Genomic DNA, 21,322 nt, shown 5'->3' with positions numbered 1-21,322 from the left:
GGACATTAGCATGACAGTATTTCAAGAGTTCAACCAGATACTTGAGTCTGGTAAGCCTTGAAAAGTTCTCCGCAAGAAACACCTCTATGAACACATTTTACAAAACAATCTTCAGTAGCACATTGCCTCATAAAAACCTGTGAAGAAAAGAGTTTGCTACATTTGCACAAAACAAAACAAAACAAAACAAAATCAATATCTTATGTACCCTCTGAACAGAAACAGTTTCAGGGAAGAAGAAAATGGAAGTTCCAACAGAGAAGTGATGAGAAACATTGTCAAATGCTAACAAAAAACACCAAACAAAATGAATCTGCTTTATCAAAGGAACTCAGAAGTGTATTTTAAGCAGCTACAAGGTATAGTAGACTATGTAAATAACTGAAATACTTGGCATGTGGATGAAAGATTTGTGAGGTAGGAAGGACAAAGTATAAAGGGGTGTTACAGGGTTAATATCCAAAACCAATATAATTGGCAGACTTCAGAAACCAAATTATTCCTTTCACACCTGCCTAATTGTAACTTAGGTTTCAGAAGAGTCTTAAAGGTGAGGGACTCTTCCACGGCCCAGACCCTGTGCTTTATTTAGGACATAAAACCCAGTTTGCTGATGCATTACATTTACAGAGACCGGAAAGCCTGATTTGACAAATTTTACTTCCTCTTTTCTCATCTAGTAAACAGGACAGGGATCACACCCTCCCACTGGCTTGCTCACCACGCGTGCCGCTCATGGCTGTCACCAGCGGGCTTTGCATTTCCATTTAGCGGTAGGTATAATTACACAACTCCTCATCACCCGTGAAATGGATGACACCAGGAAATTTAATAACATTGATAAAAAATGAGAGGTTTATTAGATTGTCAAATTAAATCCAAGCACAGCAAATGATTAGATGTCTGCTATCAACACATACCATTAATCAGTTTGATTTTAGTAGAGAAGTTATTTCCCAGTGAAAATTACTCCTTTTTCACCTGCATGATGACCCTCACAACTCCTAACAGAAGGGCTGAGGTAGCAGAGTTCAGTGAAAGTCTGGAGATAAAAAGGGATTTACCTCCAAACATCAAGCTTCTGAGTTTAAGTACTTAGTAAATGACCTAATTCAGTGACAGTTCTGGTAATACCACTGTTTCTCAATGGTTGTGCAAGTTCTGTTTCCTAGTGTTCATTTGCAGCATTGCCAGTTTTCTATAAATATAAAGGGTTTCCCTGTTATTACCACATAAAATGTATTCTAAATACCTAGAAAATGACATTATAATGTAGGTTACTTGTTAGCTGCAGCAGAGAGGTAGCAGTAAAATATGTTCTACCATTTAACAAAAGAATTACAATGGTGCAACTGAGGGAAGTTTTTGTATGAAACAGTCATAAATTGAGGCATCTCATTTTTCTTTGCCCTCTTTCAGCTGAAAGAGTTCATAATAAGAAAAATATTTTATTGAAATAGATAACTATGTTTTACAAAACAGGAAAAACAAGCAACCCAATACAGCTTGATATGATCATAGCAGAAAGCAGAAATATTATAATACTTCTAGAAAATTCCTACGTTCAGATACTAACTATTATTTTGAAGATAATGGATAGTGAATTCTATGAAATCATGACTTGGTAGGTAAATCTAGGCAAGTGGGAATGTTTAGTACAGCAAAGGAAGAATAATATTAAATGGGAATTAATGGTTCTAGCTTTCAGCTCTGACCCAGAAAACTCTCTGTCTGTGATGAAAGTCTTCCAGGAAGGGAAAACAGACTCTTAATAAGGCCCAGTAAGGTCTGAAAGTGTAGGGATACTGTACCCTTGACATGTACTATACCAATGTACAGGAAAGGATTTAAACAAGTTTTCTTCTTAGTATTATTCAATTAAACCCAAGGAAGCAGATCTCTTCTACCTCAACCGCACAACATCCATCACAGAACAAAGATTAAATGCATGCCTTGAGAGTCCTGATGACATGGAAGCAACCACTACTTTTGTTACTTTCGAATATGGCTAGAATCAATGGGAAAAGTACAAAATAAAGGAAACCCAAGTCTACAAAAATCAGCATAATCACTATGAAAATTTCTCTCTCCTTCCCTTTGTTGATGATGGGCACATACAGAAGACTTCTGACTACTTTCATGAAGAGAATAAGCAATAGCAATTTCTGTATGTATCACAACTACATATGTAGTTGTATCACAACTACATATCTCAACTACATTCCTACAACAAGGAATACTGTAAAAAAGGATAAAATTTGATTAACACAATTTAATGTGAGACACTCAAGTCAATTATTCATATACTGACTTGCACTACTAATAGAAGTAACATCACTCTGCTCCTCATTTGCTTCAAAGGACGTTGGCAGGTTAATGCTAATAGCTGCCCTCAGGTTAGCCCAGAAAAGGGCACGCTTGCTCCTCTCCTTCGGCCACTCCAGGTAGGTTCGCTTTGCCATGAGAGCCTTCAGCTTGTGATACCGCGCAGGGATAATATACGGAGGGATCGGCTCCAGTAAAATGAGGATTAAGCTGTTGGAATTCCCACTGAATAATTTGTGATGGGCAAAGTACAGCTCATAGTGACACCACTCGCTCTGCACAAAGTTGGGAGACAACACAAAGATCGACTTGTAGCTCTTCTCAATACAATTAATGATGTTCTCCACAATGCTCCTGCCGGGGATGAAGTTTCTCTCGTGCTGGCACAGTTGTACACAGCCCTCCCCCTTCTCCAGGTTCGGGATCAGCTCGTTCTTCACCCACAACGAGTCGCGCTCGCTGTAGGAAATGAAGGCGTGAAACTGCAGAACGGTCCCCTGCTCTTCGGGGTGGTTGTGCCAAGCTCTCCGCTTCGTCTGTGTCCACTGCCACGTCATCTGCACATACCACGGCACATCCAGGTAGACGCACAGAAAGGTCACGACAGCCACCAGCACCAGCGTCAGCAGCAGGGCTGTCACAAGCAAGAGCGTCGTGTTGCAAGCCAGTTCAGTCAGGTGGAAGTCCTTCAGCTGCGTACCTCGCAAGTCTTCCGGGTACTCGCACACGTATGCCGCCGGCCAGCCGAACAGCTTCCCCCCAGACTGCCCCTCCAGACGGATAAAGTCTCGCAGTTCACAGGAGCACTTGAACGGGTTGTACCCGGCTTGGAGCTCCCTGACCCTTGGGCAGCTCTGGAAGAAGTCGGCAGATGGGGTGAGGATCGAATTCATCTCTATGTTCAGGAACTCCAGGGATGTAAAACCACTGCAGCCCGGCAGGTCAGCCAGCCTGTTCGATGCCAGGTTCAGCTCTTTCAAGGATTTCAGCTCAGCCATCCCCTTGGGGACACTGGTGATCTGATTGTTTTGTAGGTCAAGTATTTTGACGTTGACTGGCAAGCACTCAAACACGGAATCCGTCAACTGATTTGAGGACAAGTCCAGCTCTGTCAGAGACTCAGCCCATTGGCATTGCACATCAGCTCCATCGTGACTCAGCAAGTTGTTGCTCATGTCCAGATATTTCAGCGATTTCATACGTCTGGTCATGAAGCTTACCTTGGGAAGGCTCTCAAATTTATTCCTCTGCAAAATAAGTAGTTTCAGATCTGTCAGAGTGCCACAATTCTGGAACAATTCATCTGTCAGGGCATTATGAGAAAAATTTAAATACTGAAATGGGCTTGTTCTATTGGGGCAAAGCATGTGTGGCATACATGCATCGTATATTGTCAAGCTGGCAATATTCATCTCCGAAAACTGCCTGTATAGAATCTCCTGGTTGAAATAATAAACCTTGTTACGAACGTGCTCCAAAGTTAGCACTTTCATGGAGCCATCCAAAGAGATTAATTGTTCCAGAGAGCGTAATAAGGGTAGAAATTCATATTCATTCAGCACCCCCAGTGGACCCCGAAAAGTCAAATTTCTCACAGTCAAATGCTCCACAGGTGAATACCAAATAAGCAGGAAAATTTGCAAAATTATATTCCATTGTAAGTCCACAGTGTCAAGCATCAGAGCTGTTGTTTTGATTTTCTTCAGAAGCATTAAAGAAGGAGAGGGAAAATATTTGTAGCTCAAGGTATATCTTAAGTTAACTATTTTTAAGTTTTCTGAAGTGCTCATTCCATCATATAAGAGGGAAAAACTGAAGTTTTGGTTTGCTGCAAAAACAATGTGGAGGTTACTTGTACTCAAGGCTGTCAGACTCTGAGGCTCATACAGAGAAAAGTCTTCTAAGGTTAGGAAGACAGTGTGGAGCTGCAAATGTATGATATACCTGAAGTCTGTCCTTCGTATCATCGTCGCACTTAATCCTAGGTACTTCAAATGAAACATATCCCCAAATTCCTGACAGATGGGCAGGGCATTGAACTTATTGAAAGAAAGATCTAAATGTCTAAGATATGCAAGAGTTTGACAGTAAACTTTGAAAATATTATTATGAGATAAATCTAAATATTCTAAATCTTCATTAAAAATAAAGACACTAAAGTCAAACCCTGTAATTAGATTATGAGAAAGATTTAATACTTGCAGGTCAGAAAGATAAATAAATTCTGAGATACTAAGGCCAGAGATCCTATTATGTGATAAATCTAATACATGAGTATGGACTGGAATGTTTTTTGGAACATTAGTTAGCAAACTGCTTGAATAATTTGCAATAAATTCATTTTCCACAGTTGGGTGGATATTATTCCATAGCGTGAATGTAAAGACACAAGCAAAGACATAGATATTTGCAAGGGATCTCATTACGCTTTCTAGGTTTATCTTGTTTTTTTACAGAAACACAGAAGCATATCTTTGTTTTCTGTTCAATATGTCTCAGTGATGAGTCCAGCCCTATGAAAAGAAAACACATGGAATTTGCTGAAATTGTTGAATAGTTGAATTAGCTTTTTATTGTTAAAATAAAATATAAATTTTATGTAATAAGATTTTTATTTTTACATACTCTTGTTTTAAGTTCTTACCAATCCTCCTCACCTCCATTCTTTAATTCATATTATTGATTTTCTCAGTTAAGTAGAAATTTATTCCTTTATAATGGGAGGAATATAATCAGTGGTATGTTAAAAAACAACAGACATGTTAATAAAAATTTCTCAACAATCTTGAAAAATACAAAACTGGTACAAACAGACATTAATGCATTTAGGAGTAAAGGAGAACACATCAAGCCTCCCATTTGCTCTTTCTCTACATACCATGTCCACACACATTTGGGGACAGAACTCCAAAAGCCCCATGGGCCCCCACAGGAACCAGTGCAAAAGCAACCTCTTCACTCAGAAGAGCCAAAGGATATGGCTCTTTACACCCCAAAGACCCAGGACACAGCCATGCACCCCCTCAGGGTCAGCCGATCAGATAAGATGATCAGGTTTGTCTTTGCTGTAGCACAAAGACATAGGGGTCCATTTTTCCAGTAAGCCAAGAAGCTTGAGGAGGAATTATACTGTCTCATGAATATTGTAATGCCGGTCTGTCCAAAAGCAGAAAATGACAGCATAACCGGACACTACATATGAAGCAGTGGTATCCAAAATTTGAAAGAAAACACTTGACACTTCCAAAGACTCCAGAATTTCCTTAGGTGTCTTAGGAAATTTCCTATATTTCCCAAATTACCCCACAGTTGCAACTTGACAAAGAACCTCTCTAGAAATGGTGAGGGAAAATGAGTCTATTTCTAAGGATCAAAAAGCCCAGTGAGGGAAAGATTTTGTGGATATGGAAAATTGTCCAGTAGAATTAATATATGGTCATGTCTATCAATAGCCTTAAATAGTTTTAAAATTCCGCCCCTCTGTAACTTTTTGTTAAATAAACACCAAAAGCCTATTTTTTCAGTTCTAACATGTGTTAGTCCCCAATAATTTGATTGCCTGGTATCAAAACTCATCCCTTCCCCTCCAAGTCTTAATCAAGTTTAAGCTCAAACCAAGCTTAATCGAGTTTTATTTCAAATAAGTAAAGCAAAAATATGTGTAATTAACATCATCAAAGGCAAGAAAAGAATAAAACAGTCAAGTGTAAATTTATACCTCAGGAGAATCCAGTTGAGAGGTCAAATTCTGTCTTCAGAAAGTTGTGCTAGGGTATCTGAGTACAGAATAGAAACTAAACTGGGAGGGTTTGTCAAAGTACAATATCACTCACAAGAAGAACAAAGACAAGGAAATCGTCTCAGCTTCCTTCAAAGACCAGCTGACCCTGTTCTTCAGAGTCTGGTAAAGAACCTCTTGAATCAAATAAACTTTGATCTGGAACTATCTGGAGGAACTGTCCCTTGGGCAAAAGGGATGTCAGGAACAAAGCAAGAAATTTTCTGAAGGGAGAAAAAAACAATGGTCCATTTCTTCCATTGCTGTAGAAACAACCTGCACCTGAGATTTGATGGAGTCCAAAATCCATATAACAAAAAGAAGAAAGTAAAAATAATGAAGCAAATGTAACCCACCTTTTGTGTGTGGAATTCATCTCCGATCGAAGAACCAGCAAAAGACCTCTGCGTACTTGGTTAACATCCTCAAAAAAGCATTTTAAACATACGTAATCTTCAAGCTGGGGAATCTCACATGAGATGCTAATTCCTTAATCATTACTATCTCAGCAAGTAGAAATAACAGGGTTTTCTCAGATAGGCTATATAATTCTAAAAATTAATCAAATGTTCCTGCAATGCGGGTATTAAGAGCACAATGAAAGGAAACTTTTAACAGACCAGGCTCAAAATACATTTACTTCTGTAATACTTACATAACTGTATGGTTTGGGAGGAAATAAGCCTATCTGCCATACAGAATATTCACCAAGGCAAGTTTGTTTAAATAGTTCTGCATTTCTAATTTCATATCTGCTTCTGATGGTTACACAGATGTTCTAGAAATTTGTCAACTGCATCTCCTCTTTCACACACACAGAAAAGGGGAAGCAGAACCCTCACCACCAACTTCTCTTCATATTAAAATTTCTTGCAGAGCTCTACCCCACTGAGTTATTTTCCTCAGAAAGCAGCCTAATTAATGTAGCACATTAACAGATGGCAAAAGCTTAGATCTCAAAAGCTGGTAACAGGGGCAAACTGGCACAGTTCAAAACCTTTACAGGTCAGTCACCTTTACACTAGAGATGCCTCGGATGGTTAGCGGGGATGCCCCACATTGTAGCTTTCATCGAAAAATTATAAGAAATGAACTATAGAGAATATTCACTATGATACAAAAGCTGTAAAGAAGCCATGAAGAAGACAGCGATATAGAGCAATCTGGGGAAGGAGGAATCCAATAAAGCAGCCATTCAATTAACATCTTAAACAGGGACATGAGCCTACCCGGCAAATCAACAGAGCAGAGAGTGAGTGCATTACAAAGGCGAATGTAAATAACCAAAACCAACACCTCACTCCCACAAGCCTCTGAACTAATACAACATGCTTCAGGAAGATTAATTATCAAGGAAGAAAGAAGCTGAGATTAATACATGAATGAAGGTTTATTTAATCTTAATGAATTTTAAGATTAAATTCATGAAGTATGTAATGAATTCTTCAGGTATGAGCAAACTAGGGAGAGCACCTGGGCCCATTCTGGACTCAGTCTAGAGCTTATTCCACCCCATAAAACAGCGCCTTGGAGAAGAGCTGAAGGCAAGAAGGGATTCAGCTAAAGAAGCTGAGAAATATGAAAATTTACTCTACATAACAGTGCCAGTTATATTTCAAGCTTGCATTAGATTCCTTTGAAACTTTTCTTTTGCAATTACCTTTTCAACTTTGTAAAGAAGAATTTAACCTTTTGCTTTGCTGAAATAAAATGTCTGTTTTTCATTTTGAGATTGACGAGTAAGATAGTCTGAACTGAAACTGAACTGAAACCATTCTGCTTTCCTCAGTGCAGCAAATCTGAGTAATACATTACAGAAAAATCTGAGACATCTGTGACCCAAGACAAGACCAGGGATTATAAATGTTTTTCAGTAAGCAGCAGGAGTCTGCTTCTCAGCTGATACTGTCTTGTCTTCAAGTTAAAGGAGAAATTCCCATTGCTGGGCATTAATCTATGAAAATGAATAGACTAAAGCACTTGTTGACAGAACAATAATATTGCCATCAAACCGAGAACTAAATTATGCAAACCAGCAGCCATTTTACTTCCTATATTATTCATGAAAAACCTTGTTGCATGGACAAAATCAAATCACCATCAGCTTTCATCAGAACTGAATCCAGCGCACACAGAGTAGTAAAAAGCAAAAGTATCTACAACTTCAGTTGTGCTATGTTTAATTTCCTTACCACCCTTCTTTATAAGACTTTAAAAAACATTCAGATAAACAGTTTGCAAAAAGAAGAATTTGCAACTAGTTAAAATAAAACTGATCCTCCTGAATACCTGTTAAATCATTAAGAACATTGCATAATGTTATTTTTACTAACCAATTCAGCAAAGCTGTGTTTGGGGATGGTTTCAGTTTACTGATTAAGTAAGTGACCAGCACTATGCCCAAAGGTGTGAAGAGTGCCTCCAGCTGGAACTGCAGAAAGGAATTTACATGTGTGAAACACTGAGTTAAAACATAGCCAGAGCAGATGGACTCACCCAAGCACTCATGAAAAGTTAATACAGTTATTAAAGGTTGCAAAGCCAGTATTTGGTCATGTTGAGGACCTTATCTTCAACTGCAGCTCTCATTGTCACAACTTAACTCTGTGTGTCAAGTAGGTGAAACGGGGGCTACATGCCACCACAAGTCAAAATGAGCAGAGATTGTATCATATTTATGCCCAAGCTTATTTTGCTTGGGCATAAATAGACATAAGGATCAAAGCTGTGGAAATCAAACTGGTAACAAAGAGCCACCTTGCAGGATACAGAACTTTCTCATTAATTGGTTTATCAGTACTGCCTCTTCTTGACCTAACCGTGACTACAATAAGCATTATAGTCAATCTCAGTAAATGTTTCTGAAAGAAAAAACAGCCAAACTGAAGTCCTGAGTAAAAACACGGCTTTCACAAAGGTTTTTGACCTTCCTCTCAGCAGAATGCCTCACGTCACAGAGTCCCATTCTTCTCCCTCGAGCGCCTTTCCCTGCTCTAACCCTTTGCAGGTAAGCTTCAGTACCAATGCTTTGTAACATTTCTAAAGCTAAAAAAGCCGAGCTCTCAGCAGGGCAACCCACACTGCGTCAGGACTCCCAGTCTTTTCCAGTTCAATTTCCTTTATACTACACACTACTTAAATATACATAAAACCATTTACACTTTCACTTCATTCTGCTCATTTTCTAGGTTTTGCAGTGTATTTAAACCCCCATGTTATCAGTTTGGCATGTTGATATTATTATGTATGCAAAAATAGCATTCCTGCTAGTCACCAAGATGACTAGTCCAGTGCCAGGAATCTGCTCTGTAACATAAGCATCCTAGAATGGTTTGGGTTGGAAGGGATTTTAAAGATCATCTAGTTCCAGACCCCCTGCCATGGGCAGGGACACCTTCCACTAGATCTGGTTGCTTGAAGCCCCATCCAACCTGGCCTTGAACACTTTCAGGGATGGTTATACGGTATCTCCCTTTTCCTGATATCTGGAGTGCATTAGCAGTTACAGCTTTCAGTGCAGAACCAGTTGCAGACTCCCATCAGCAGGGTGCACAGAAAAGGGTAGCTACCTTCCAAAACGTGCAGATAAAGTGGTTGACATGGGCTGTGAGACTAACATATGGGCCCACATACGGGAAAAATTTCTTCTTGGACTAAAACTGCTTTTATAGAAAGTGTTCAGAGTATGGTGGAGGTGAGAATAATTGTTTAAAATATTCTGATATGTATTGCTTGAGAAACTCATTCTCTCCTGTGGAATCAGAGAAACTAGATGCAGTAATACACCATATATGTAGCTGTTTTGTCAATTATCTGGCATATAACATGGACAAAAATCTAACACTATGTGGGTTCCGTAGTACAAGTTTTAATTGCTCCTCACGTTCATTACAAGCCTCCCTTTCTGACATTATTCACAAAAGGATTTTGGACATATACCAAAACCCTGTAATTATGTATTTCTGCTTATGATCGCATCAGCTACATTGCCAGACGTCACAGAGTTCCCAAGTTCCTTCCAAAGCAGCAAGCAAATGCCTGCTCTAAAACCTTCCACTCCGGAAAGAAATAATTAACTTCTGGTAACAGCTGTGTGCTCCCACCTCAGTAATGGGAAGGACTCCTCGTGCACTCTGTGACTTCCAGAAGCTTTCTCCATCCTCCAGCCAGCAGAAGAAGCCATATGAGTTCTTAAAGCTTCACACACAACAGGGAATGTTAACTGTATTACAGAAGTTTCAAGGGCTACTGACCTAAAACGAACGCTTTCGAAGAAAATTTTCAAGCAAGCCACTGTGTAACAGTCCTGCTGTCCCTGGTTGTGTGAAAGAGATAGGCAAACCAAGGTAAGTCTGTCCATCTTCAGTTTTCTAAGGGTTAAATGAGTCATACCTGAAACATTAGTTGAAGGGGAAGGAGGAAGCACAGAAAACATTTCTTTCTGCAGTCCTGAATGAAATGCCTGCAATTTGATAATAGATGTGTTATATTAATTTTGAGGCTAAGTGGGATGAGAGAGCTACAGGTGTTAAATTTGACCTTTCTCCTACAAATGATTAAACAGTCACTTACAGTTCAAGACTTCAAGTTGAGAGACCTCAGCCTGCCTAAACCTAAGGCAAAAAAAAAACCCCACAATTAAAATATTTTGTTAATAATAACAGAAGACAAGGATGAGATAAGATGCAAACGGTCCATACTAAATGAGGTTTTCATCTTAAATCATGAAAATCATAAAATCATTAAGGTTGGTCAAGACCTCTAAGATCGTCAAGTCCAACTGTCAACACAACACCACGATGCCCACTTAACCATGTCCTGAAGTGCCATGTCTACGTGTTTTTTTAATACCTCCAGTGATGGTGACTCCACCACCTCCCTGGGCAGCCTGTTCCGATGCTTGACCGTACTCTCAGTAAAGAAATTTTTCCTAATATCCAATCTAAACCTCCCCTGGTGCAACTTGAGGCCATTTCCTCTCGTCCTATTGCTAGTTACTTGGGAGAAGAGACCAACACCCACCACAACACCCTTTCAGGTAGTTGTAGAGAGCGATAAGGTCTCTTCTCAGCCTCCTCTTCTCCAGACTGAACAACCCCAGTTCCCTCAGCCGCTCCTCATAAGACTTGTGCTCCAGACCCCTCACCAGCTTCGTTGCCCTTCTCTGGACAAGCTCCAGCAACTTAACGTCCTTCTTGTAGTGAGGGGCCCAAAACTGAACACAGTATTCAAGGTGCGGCCTCACCAGTGCCGAGTACAGGGGCACGATCACTTCCCTACTCCTGCTGGCCACACTATTTCTGACACAGGCCAGGATGCTGTTGGCCTTCTTGGCCACCTGGGCACACTGCTAGCTCACGTTCCACTGGCTGTCAACCAGCACCCACAGGTCTTTTTCTACTGGGCAGCTCTCCAGCCACTCCTCCCCAAATAGAATCTTAACATGCCGCCTTCTCTCACCTTAACGTTGAAACACATTTTCGAAAGGAAAACTTCCTGCTTGCTGGTCATCTAAGTCTGGTATTCCAGATGGCAAACATTGCCCCTTGTGGTGCAAAGAGGAAGTTTGTTGTGATTATCTTTAGCAGTTACGAATGTTTGTTGGAGCCCAGACATGTTTTTTGAAGGCAAAACAGCACAAGTACAGGTAGAGAGGCCTGCTGTATTTCCATAAAAGAGAGCAAATATTGTAAAGGTACCTTGTCTTTCTGACCCCATGAATAGAGGGTCTCGCCTGCTGTCCCAAGACCTGGCAAATTTTATCAGTCTCTGACTGGTTATTGCCTTTCTGATCAGAACTTGTAGCTGTGCTGCAAAAGATACTGTTTCGGCTGAAAAAGACAGATTCTTTTAATAATAAGCATAAACTAAGATATATGGGTGAGAAGAAAAAAAGTAGAAAGCTAAAAAAGAATAATGATATAGAGAATTATAGAATCATAGAACCCTTGGGTTGGAAGGGACCTTTAAAGGCCATCTAGTCTAACCCCCCTGCAGTGAGCAGGGACATCTTCAACTAGACCAGGTTGCTCAGAGCCCCGTCCAACTCGACTTGCCAGGGATGGGGCATCCACCACCTCTCTGGGCAACCTACGCCAGTGTTTCACCACCCTCATTGGGAAAAATGTCTTCCTTGTATCTAGTCTAAATCTGCCCTCTTTTAGTTTAAAACCATTACCCCTTGCCCTATCGCTACAGGCCCTACTAAAAAGTCTGCCCCCATCTTTCTTAGAAGCCCCCTTTAAGTACTGGAAGGCTGCAGTAAGGTCTCCCCAGAGCCTTCTCTTCTCCAGGCTGAACAACCCCAACTCTCTCAGCCTGTCCTCACAGGAGAGGTGTTCCATCCCTCTGATCATTTTTGTGGTGTCCTCTGGACCCGCTCCAACAGGTCCATGTCTTTCCTGTGCTGAGGGCTCCAGAGCTGGATGCAGGACTCCAGGTGGGGTCTCACCAGAGCAGAGTAAAGGGGCAGAATCGCCCCCCTCGATCTGCTGGCCTCGTTTTTTTGGATGCAGCCCAGGATATGGTTAGCCCTCTGCACTACAAGTGCACATTGCTGGCTTGTGTCCAGCTTTTCATCCCCCAGTACCCCCAAGTCCTTCTCGGCAGGGCTGCTCTTGATCCCTTCATCCCCCAGCCTGTACTGATACCAGGGGTTGCCCCGACCCAGGTGCAGGACCCTGCATTTGGCCTTGTTGAACCTCATGAGGTTCATGCGGGCGCATTCCTAGAGCTTGTCCACGTCCCTCTGAATGGCATCCCGTCCCTCAGGCGTGTCAGCCGCATCACTCAAGTTGGTGTCATCTCCAAACTTGCTGAGGGTGTATTTGATCCCACTATGTCATTCATGAAGATATTAAACAGTACTGGTCCCAACACGCACCCCTGAGGGACACCCCTCATCACTGACCTCCATCTGGACATTGAGCCATTGACCACTACCCTCTGGATGTGACCATCCAACCAATTCCTCATTCACTGAACAGTCCACCCATCAAATCCATAATTCTCCTATCGAGAGAGAGGGGTGTTGTGGGGGACCATGTTAAAGGCCTTACAGAAGTCCAGATAGACATTGGTAGCTCTTCCCTTGTCCACTGGTGTGGTCACTCCATCATAGAAGGCCCCTAGGTTGGTCAGGCTGAACTTGCCCTTGGTCAAGCCATGCCGGCTGTCTCGAATCACCTCCCTGTCCTCCATGTGCCTTAGCATAGCTTCTACAAGGATCTGTTCCATGATCTTCCCAGACGTGAGGGGCACAGAGGTGAGGCTGATGGGTTGGTAGCTCCCAGGGTCCTCCTTGCTACCTTTTTTAAAAATGGGTGCAATGTTTCCCTTTTTCCAGTCTCGGTCCTATCCTTTTAAGCTTCATTGAATCTGAGAAAACACTACCCAGGACCCATCTCAGGCTCTGGGCTTCTAGACATCTTCTCAGGATGTGTAATTTTCTTCCTTTCAAACAAATTTTAGCAAAAGAGGTCCTATGACCAAGCTGCCTAAGCCTTGTGATTAATGCAGCTCCGCGAACTCTCCAGCAACTCAATTACTTTTTCATATGACTATACCAACTGCTCCAGATTTTATTCTGCTAAGAAAAATTCACTAGAGTTTTTCAAGCTGTATTTCAAAACCCACATCCAAAATAATTTCTGATTTGCTATCTTTATCAACCTCAAGAGACTTGCAGTAACGCAAGTTGAATTTGGCCTACAGTTAGGAGGCAGCATAAACAACTAGGTAGAAACAAGGTTTTGTAACAGAAAGTTAAGTACATCGACAACCAATGGAAATCATAAAGTATTTATTGCTTCAAGAAGAAAAAACAGAAGAAACTCCATTAGAAAGATTCTTCATCTGTTTCCTCACACCTCTCTCCATCAGCCATTGGCAGGTTAATGCTAATAGCTGCCCTCAGGTTAGCCCAGAAAAGGGCACGCTTGCTCCTCTCCTTCGGCCACTCCAGGTAGGTTCGCTTTGCCATGAGAGCCTTCAGCTTGTGATACCGCGCAGGGATAATATACGGAGGGATCGGCTCCAGTAAAATGAGGATTAAGCTGTTGGAATTCCCACTGAATAATTTGTGATGGGCAAAGTACAGCTCATAGTGACACCACTCGCTCTGCACAAAGTTGGGAGACAACACAAAGATCGACTTGTAGCTCTTCTCAATACAATTAATGATGTTCTCCACAATGCTCCTGCCGGGGATGAAGTTTCTCTCGTGCTGGCACAGTTGTACACAGCCCTCCCCCTTCTCCAGGTTCGGGATCAGCTCGTTCTTCACCCACAACGAGTCGCGCTCGCTGTAGGAAATGAAGGCGTGAAACTGCAGAACGGTCCCCTGCTCTTCGGGGTGGTTGTGCCAAGCTCTCCGCTTCGTCTGTGTCCACTGCCACGTCATCTGCACATACCACGGCACATCCAGGTAGACGCACAGAAAGGTCACGACAGCCACCAGCACCAGCGTCAGCAGCAGGGCTGTCACAAGCAAGAGCGTCGTGTTGCAAGCCAGTTCAGTCAGGTGGAAGTCCTTCAGCTGCGTACCTCGCAAGTCTTCCGGGTACTCGCACACGTATGCCGCCGGCCAGCCGAACAGCTTCCCCCCAGACTGCCCCTCCAGATGGATAAAGTCTCGCAGTTCACAGGAGCACTTGAACGGGTTGTACCCGGCTTGGAGCTCCCTGACCCTTGGGCAGCTCTGGAAGAAGTCGGCAGATGGGGTGAGGATCGAATTCATCTCTATGTTCAGGAACTCCAGGGATGTAAAACCACTGCAGCCCGGCAGGTCAGCCAGCCTGTTCGATGCCAGGTTCAGCTCTTTCAAGGATTTCAGCTCAGCCATCCCCTTGGGGACACTGGTGATCTGATTGTTTTGTAGGTCAAGTATTTTGACGTTGACTGGCAAGCACTCAAACACGAAATCCGTCAACTGATTTGAGGACAAGTCCAGCTCTGTCAGAGACTCAGCCCATTGGCATTGCACATCAGCTCCATCGTGACTCAGCAAGTTGTTGCTCATGTCCAGATATTTCAGCGATTTCATACGTCTGGTCATGAAGCTTACCTTGGGAAGGCTCTCAAATTTATTCTTCTGTAAGATTAATGTCTCCAGTCGAATTAATTTGTCACATTGTTGAAAAAGAAGATCTGTTAAATCATTCTTTAAAAAATTTAAGTATCTGAAGGGACTGACAGATGAAGGACACAGCATATGTATCATTTCTGATTCAGCTATTGTCAAGGCTGCAATATTCATGTCTGCAAATATTTTGTATAGGTCATCCTGTGAGAAGTACAGATCTGTGATTAAAACCTTCTTCATTGTCAATGCTTTCATAGAGGTACCTGAATAATCAAAGTTATAGCTGTTGATGTCCGACAACTGTGTTACACTGTTAATATTGAAGTATTCAATGGATGAGTGCCATACAGTTTGAAAAATCCCAATGAGAGCATGCCAGTCCACTGTCACATTTGTCAGTGTCAGATTTTGTAACCTGGCACCTTGTCTGAAATTAGATAATAAAGTTACTAATTTTTTTGCGTTGTCATTTGTGATTTCTGACAATGACAGGCTTTCTGTGGTATTTTGTATCACAACCCAGTCAAAATTAGCTTTGGACTGATGACTGTTTTTATACAGGAGTGGCAGGCTCTTGATTCTTTTGTCAGAACCATCTTCTGGAAAATCTTTAGAACCAGATGTAAAGAGTTCATTTTCCACGGACAGGCTGACGTGATTCCAAAAAGTTAATGCAAACAGACACTTGTAAAGAAAAAGGTTTCTGAGAGATCTCATTTGCTGTCATGTGGGTTTATGGTTCCTTTGAGATGCTCAGTATTTCTCTTTTTTGTCCATCTTTGTTCTAATCCTGTAGGAAAACAAACAAACAAACAAACAAACCAACCCCAGATTTGTATCACTAAGAGGCTATGCAGGAGCCATCGTAGAGATAGATTTTCTTTTTTTTTTAAGGTTCAAATTTCTCATCTCTCCCTTTGACTCAAAAAGCAATGAAGGCACCTATTATCATTCAGGAGAGGCATTCTTTATTAAGAGACCACCACTGAAATTTCTATTTGGTAAACATGCTGTATTTAATATATAACGAGTCTGTTTCTTACAAAACACGTCTGATTTCATAGTTACTAAAATTTGCTACTTACTTACAGAATTATCGCTGTGATTAAATGTATTATGAAGGCTTCCCACAACTGTCTAATACACTGAGCAGAAAGTACAATATTTGATGTCAGTATAGTCACATCCTCTCCTCAGATTCTCTATTGAAGGATATGAACTAGACTCATAGACTTTTTTTAAATGGACTTGTGACTGTAAAACCTGGACTGAAACATAGGATGGAGGTTCAAGAGAGTGAATCAAAATCTAATGGCTTTAGGTAGCTGAGATTGGTCATTAGCACTTATTTTAACTTGGGAGACCAGGGCAGGGGATTAGGATGTTCTACATTTATGCTATGGGAAAGTCCACAGAAGAGTTCACTTCCCGTATGGGCTTGAGCATCTCCTGAATTTAGACTCTGAAAGTTGGGTGCCCCATGTCTGATTTGTTAGGTGTACACAGATGACACCAAACACAAATGGAAAATATTTGCATGCACAATTTTTGTGTGCACGCACACAAAAAAATAGCAGTTGTAGGACCTCTGCACACAAAATCTAGCCCTGTTCTAAGGACACTGACCTCAAATATCTCTGTTGTGAGAGAGAGGCTTATTTAAACACAACTTAGAGAAAAATCCTAACTGTGGCTTTGCTTTGATTTTCCCTAATGAAGGACGCTTTTCCTTTCTGAATGTAGTAGGTAGCCAGCCTCCCTTTAAGTCAGCTGTTGTGAATACCGCCTTAAATCTCCTTTTAGATATTGCCATAAATCCATTAGACTGCCTTTCTGAGAGAGGAACTGTTGAGAACTTAGCTAGCGTTTTTATATGGTAAATCCTGATTTAAAGTTGTTTTCCAGATTTCTGAAATCTTTTTCTTTCCTCGGAACATCCTTCCCCTCTTCCTCACATTACTTTTAAATCATAGTTGTTGTTTGAAGCTTTCCATAGTGCTTATTGATGACTGCACTGGTTTTCAACTTTCCCTTGATATTCAAATGGCTAAATTGTGAGTTTATATTTCTAGTGACTCTACAATGATTTCTAGTGACTCTACAATGAGACAGTAATAGCTGTCACTTGTTGGACTGAAGCTACAACCTTGAGGACTTACATCCTCTGTACCATTAACCATTCCACAAGCTTTCTTAGAATTACATTACTGGGTGTAAAATGTATTCTCCTTGATCTAACACAACCCATGTTATGAAATCTCAACAGTACAACAAAAAAACAATCCACTGAGTTCTTTTTTTGTAAAGAATGCATGAAACTAGGCTTGGGAATCATCTAGAAATAGCGAGGCAATATGGCAAAACTTTTCCAGCCTTCTTCCAGATTTTCATTTGGAAAAATTATATGCAGTCTTACCGTCGTAGCCCTCAAAAGGCATTCGGGCATGTGCAGAGGACAAAAGATAATCAGTATCCTCTATCCTGTTCTTCTGATTGTTTGGGCAACACTACTAACATGTATATAATGGAACAAAATATGCAGCTTCAAGAGAAATCTGTAAAGAAAAAAAAAATCTACTTTCAAATCATTATTTCTTCTTAGGATAAAATTTCAGCAATATCCAGGAAAGAAGGATATGATTCTTCCACACATGCTTAATTTTTTTTCTCATTCCTATATCCTGGCATTCAGTCAAATTACTTATGAATACCTTCAAACTTTCCTTAGAATATCCTATGAAGCAACAAAATTAACAACTGTTGTAACACATGACCTGTGATTTGGTGGCTGATACTGGAGAAATTATCCTTTGTAGTCATATCCCTTTTAATTCAGAAGTATTCTGAATTAAATTCAAGATATAAGCAGAGAAGCAATCCAGTAAGGTAAATAAACCAAGATCATAGCAAGAAATTGTCCTGTTGCTTAAAGAGCAGGAGAAGAGATCAAAACTGAGGTTTTAAGAGTTTTTCCAGTATAAACTCAGTATAAACCAACTAAAATTTCATATAGGAAATGTACAGAATGCATTGAGCTATGATGGTTCAAAATTAAGGCATGCGCTTCACAAGTTATCAGCATAATACAAAACTCAACTGTTAAAAATATGGCTTTCACATGGATGAAACATATCATCAAGTTAGACTCATTCCTGAACTGTAGAAAAACTACTTCCATTAAGTAGTGACTTAATGTGGGTCCACTGTGACGCCCTTAACTATGGGTGCAATGCTAATAAAAAGAGACTGCTATCTGGCCAGCTTCTTTGGACAAATATACTGAACATAAGCAACTTTAATTTCTTACACATACACTTGAAAGTACATCACACAGTTGCTAATATCCCTATATGGAAAACATGGCTCATTTTCAAATAAGATGCAGAATATAAAACAGTTTTATCTAAGTAGCAACCGCATAAAATCAATAAAATGAAAGATTTCTCACCAGAAACCCCTGCTCTCCAGAAAAGCAGAAAATGTACTCGGGGAAAAGAAAAAAAGAAAACTTCCTGAAACTCTACCATGCTATGTAATAATACTTGGGAACGCCCAAGCTTTTTCTATGAATGTTTGTGCCACCTACTGACAGTTTATGAAATGGCATTTGCTTTCCTCCAGATATATTTTCCACATACATTGTCATTTCCCCATTATTTAATTATTATTGAACTATGTGTTTTCATGCTTTCCAATAGATTAAGCAGGGGGAAAAAACCAGTCTTTTTACCAACTTTCTGTCTTCATCGAATTAATATGAAAATAAGTACTTCTTTTAAGCAGGTTTTACACTGAAATTCAAACATCTTCCTCTCTGAACTCAATAATGATCTAAGTCTATATGCATTATTCTGATTTTTTTTCCATTTAGCTATACCAATTTAGTTGTCAAATTCTTATTAAGGCTTTTGTAAACATAAAAGTACTGTTTGTCTTATTTTAATTTCCATTTAACGGGAATGGAAAAATAATCTCTCCTGCTTTAGCAGTGTTGTGATTGGGTTACACAGTGGACATGGAAACAATGAGGGGGTTTTTGGTGTTTGTTTTTTTTTTAATAATTAAAACAGAGCAGTGACTTTGGTAGTGAATGCCCAAACACTTGAGTTATTGCCCCGGCAAAGATAAAAACCACTCCTTATTTCTGTATTGTGATGGTCAGAAATTCCATCTTAGCTGAGATCTAAATACAGAACTGCCACACTACAACCTACCTTTCTGGGTTAGCATACCATAACACATTCATGATTTAACATTTCAGTGATTCAGGAAGCAGAGGAGATAATCTTAAAAATTACTTTTTCATTTTAAAGCTTACTCTGTACATCAGATTTCATTTCTCAGCTTCAATTGAAAAGAGGTGATCCAAAAAAGCGAAGGAAAGATAGGACAGGTAGCAAGAAACAGAATATGGACAATTCATATTCTCTGCTGTTATGCCCATGAGCCTTATGGCGTACTCTACTATTCTATGATTTTTCTCTCCATTTCTGTCAATACAGACAAGTATTCACCTCTGGTTTCCAAATGACACCTTATAATGTTGTTACATACACACCTCACCATTGTCTGCCCTTAACTGGAAAGATTTTGCTATTCATCCTTAGGATGAGATAAAATCGTAAGGTAAGTCCCTGCTTCTACCAAACACTCATTCTTGTTTTGGAATTAAGTTTAACTGCTTGAATATAACCTACCTGTTATTCTAATCAATACAGAACCAGACGTACGTTTGGTTAACATGTAATAGCTGCTGTAAATTAGAGACTCATATTTGAGAGTATCTCTTCAATTAAGCAACAGTATGAGCTGCCCACTGGCACAGTTTGAGTTCTCCAGTTCTGCCTTATATACCGTATAGATAGATAAAGCATATCTTACATAACAATATAAGCATATTACCATTAATCGCATTCCATTAGCTCTCAATTTTACCAATGCAATCACTGGATGAAGATGAATATATTCCTTAAATGTTAGGAATGTGTTTTGTTAAAAGTAGACAAATGCACTCGTTTCCTTCCATCTTTTCTTTATGTTTATCTATTTGTTAAAAGGCAAGTATCTTTTCTGCAACCCATCAGGAAGATGATGACACTCAACTTAAGAGTAATAACAAACTTCAGTGAAATCTCAGATGAGTAGAAGTGTTCAACCTCTATTGCTCATTCATTCCAAAACCATTTGCAATATCACCATAGAGCGAAAATACAAGTGAAATTAATAAATGAAGAATGAAAGAGAAAGAAAATCAGAAAATACAAGTGCTAAACTCAAGAAAGTAATTTAGGAACTTAGGAAACTAATACATCATTCTAGCCCAAGAGACAGACATATACATTCACACACTGAAAATGTTAATGTCTTCCTGAAGTAGTAACTTTATACTACAATAGTAATTAATAGTCTTGCAGTTCTAAAACATACATGGCCTTGTACAGAATCTGCCAAACTGACAGTGTAAGATCCACTTTACAGTCAAAATTACCATCCACCATGGGGACAAACTCCAGCTACTGAGCTTCATCTATCGTGATTCATCCTAAGACACTGCCCTTACTCTTCCGCAAGCTCCACTGAAAAGCAGAAGGAAATCCTTATGGGCACACTAGATTTAATTTTCAACAGATACATCTGAACATTAGTAAATTAACCTAAAAGCTGCTAGAACTACCAGCATGCCCTGATACTTAAATTGTCATTGAAACACCTTTGAAATAAACTTATTATTTAGCGATACAAACATTTGTTCTGCTACCACCTACCTTAGGGGGAAACTTCAAAGACTTTTGCCTGATAAGCATGTAAGTCACGTAGCATGATCCGTATTTGTGAAGCACGCTTCTGAGAACTGGGGCTTTATTTTGTGATCTCCTACAGCAGCTCTCCTCAGTGATTCCCAATATGTATTATTCTGCTTCCTGTAGCAACAAGTCAAGTATTTCTCATGGCAACAGTAAGTATTTCTTTCTTCAGCAAAAGGAAGATTAGTGATAGAAATTAGATACGATTATTAGATATGATTATTAGATACTATTAGATATGATGAATCGTGGAACTGCCTTTTATCATAGTAGAAGGGATCTTCACCTTAAAATGAAGTGGCAAAAAGAGGAAAGGGTATGAGGAAGAAGACA

General features: G+C 40.1%; 2 protein-coding genes across 2 annotated transcripts; both read right to left on the bottom strand.

The window, feature by feature from the left end:
- Positions 1–2,291: 2,291 nt before the first annotated feature.
- On the bottom strand, positions 2,292–4,748 carry LOC309404538 (toll-like receptor 1; the record flags this gene model as incomplete). The annotated part of the gene is made up of 1 exon (XM_081999033.1): positions 2,292–4,748. One exon carries the CDS (start codon positions 4,746–4,748, stop codon positions 2,292–2,294), a length of 2,457 nt encoding a protein of 818 aa, XP_081855159.1.
- A 9,187-nt stretch (positions 4,749–13,935) lies between these two features.
- On the bottom strand, positions 13,936–15,902 carry LOC309404347 (toll-like receptor 1; the record flags this gene model as incomplete). The annotated part of the gene is made up of 1 exon (XM_081998781.1): positions 13,936–15,902. The coding sequence occupies one exon, from the start codon at positions 15,900–15,902 to the stop codon at positions 13,941–13,943; it is 1,962 nt and encodes a 653-aa protein (XP_081854907.1). The 3' UTR covers positions 13,936–13,940.
- Positions 15,903–21,322: the final 5,420 nt, after the last annotated feature.

Source organism: Phaethon aethereus, assembly GCF_964289735.1.
Source record: "Phaethon aethereus genome assembly, chromosome: 4".
Classification (NCBI taxonomy): Eukaryota; Metazoa; Chordata; class Aves; order Phaethontiformes; family Phaethontidae; genus Phaethon; species Phaethon aethereus.
Note: the sequence above shows the minus strand (reverse complement) of the source record. Positions and strands in the feature narration are given on the sequence as shown.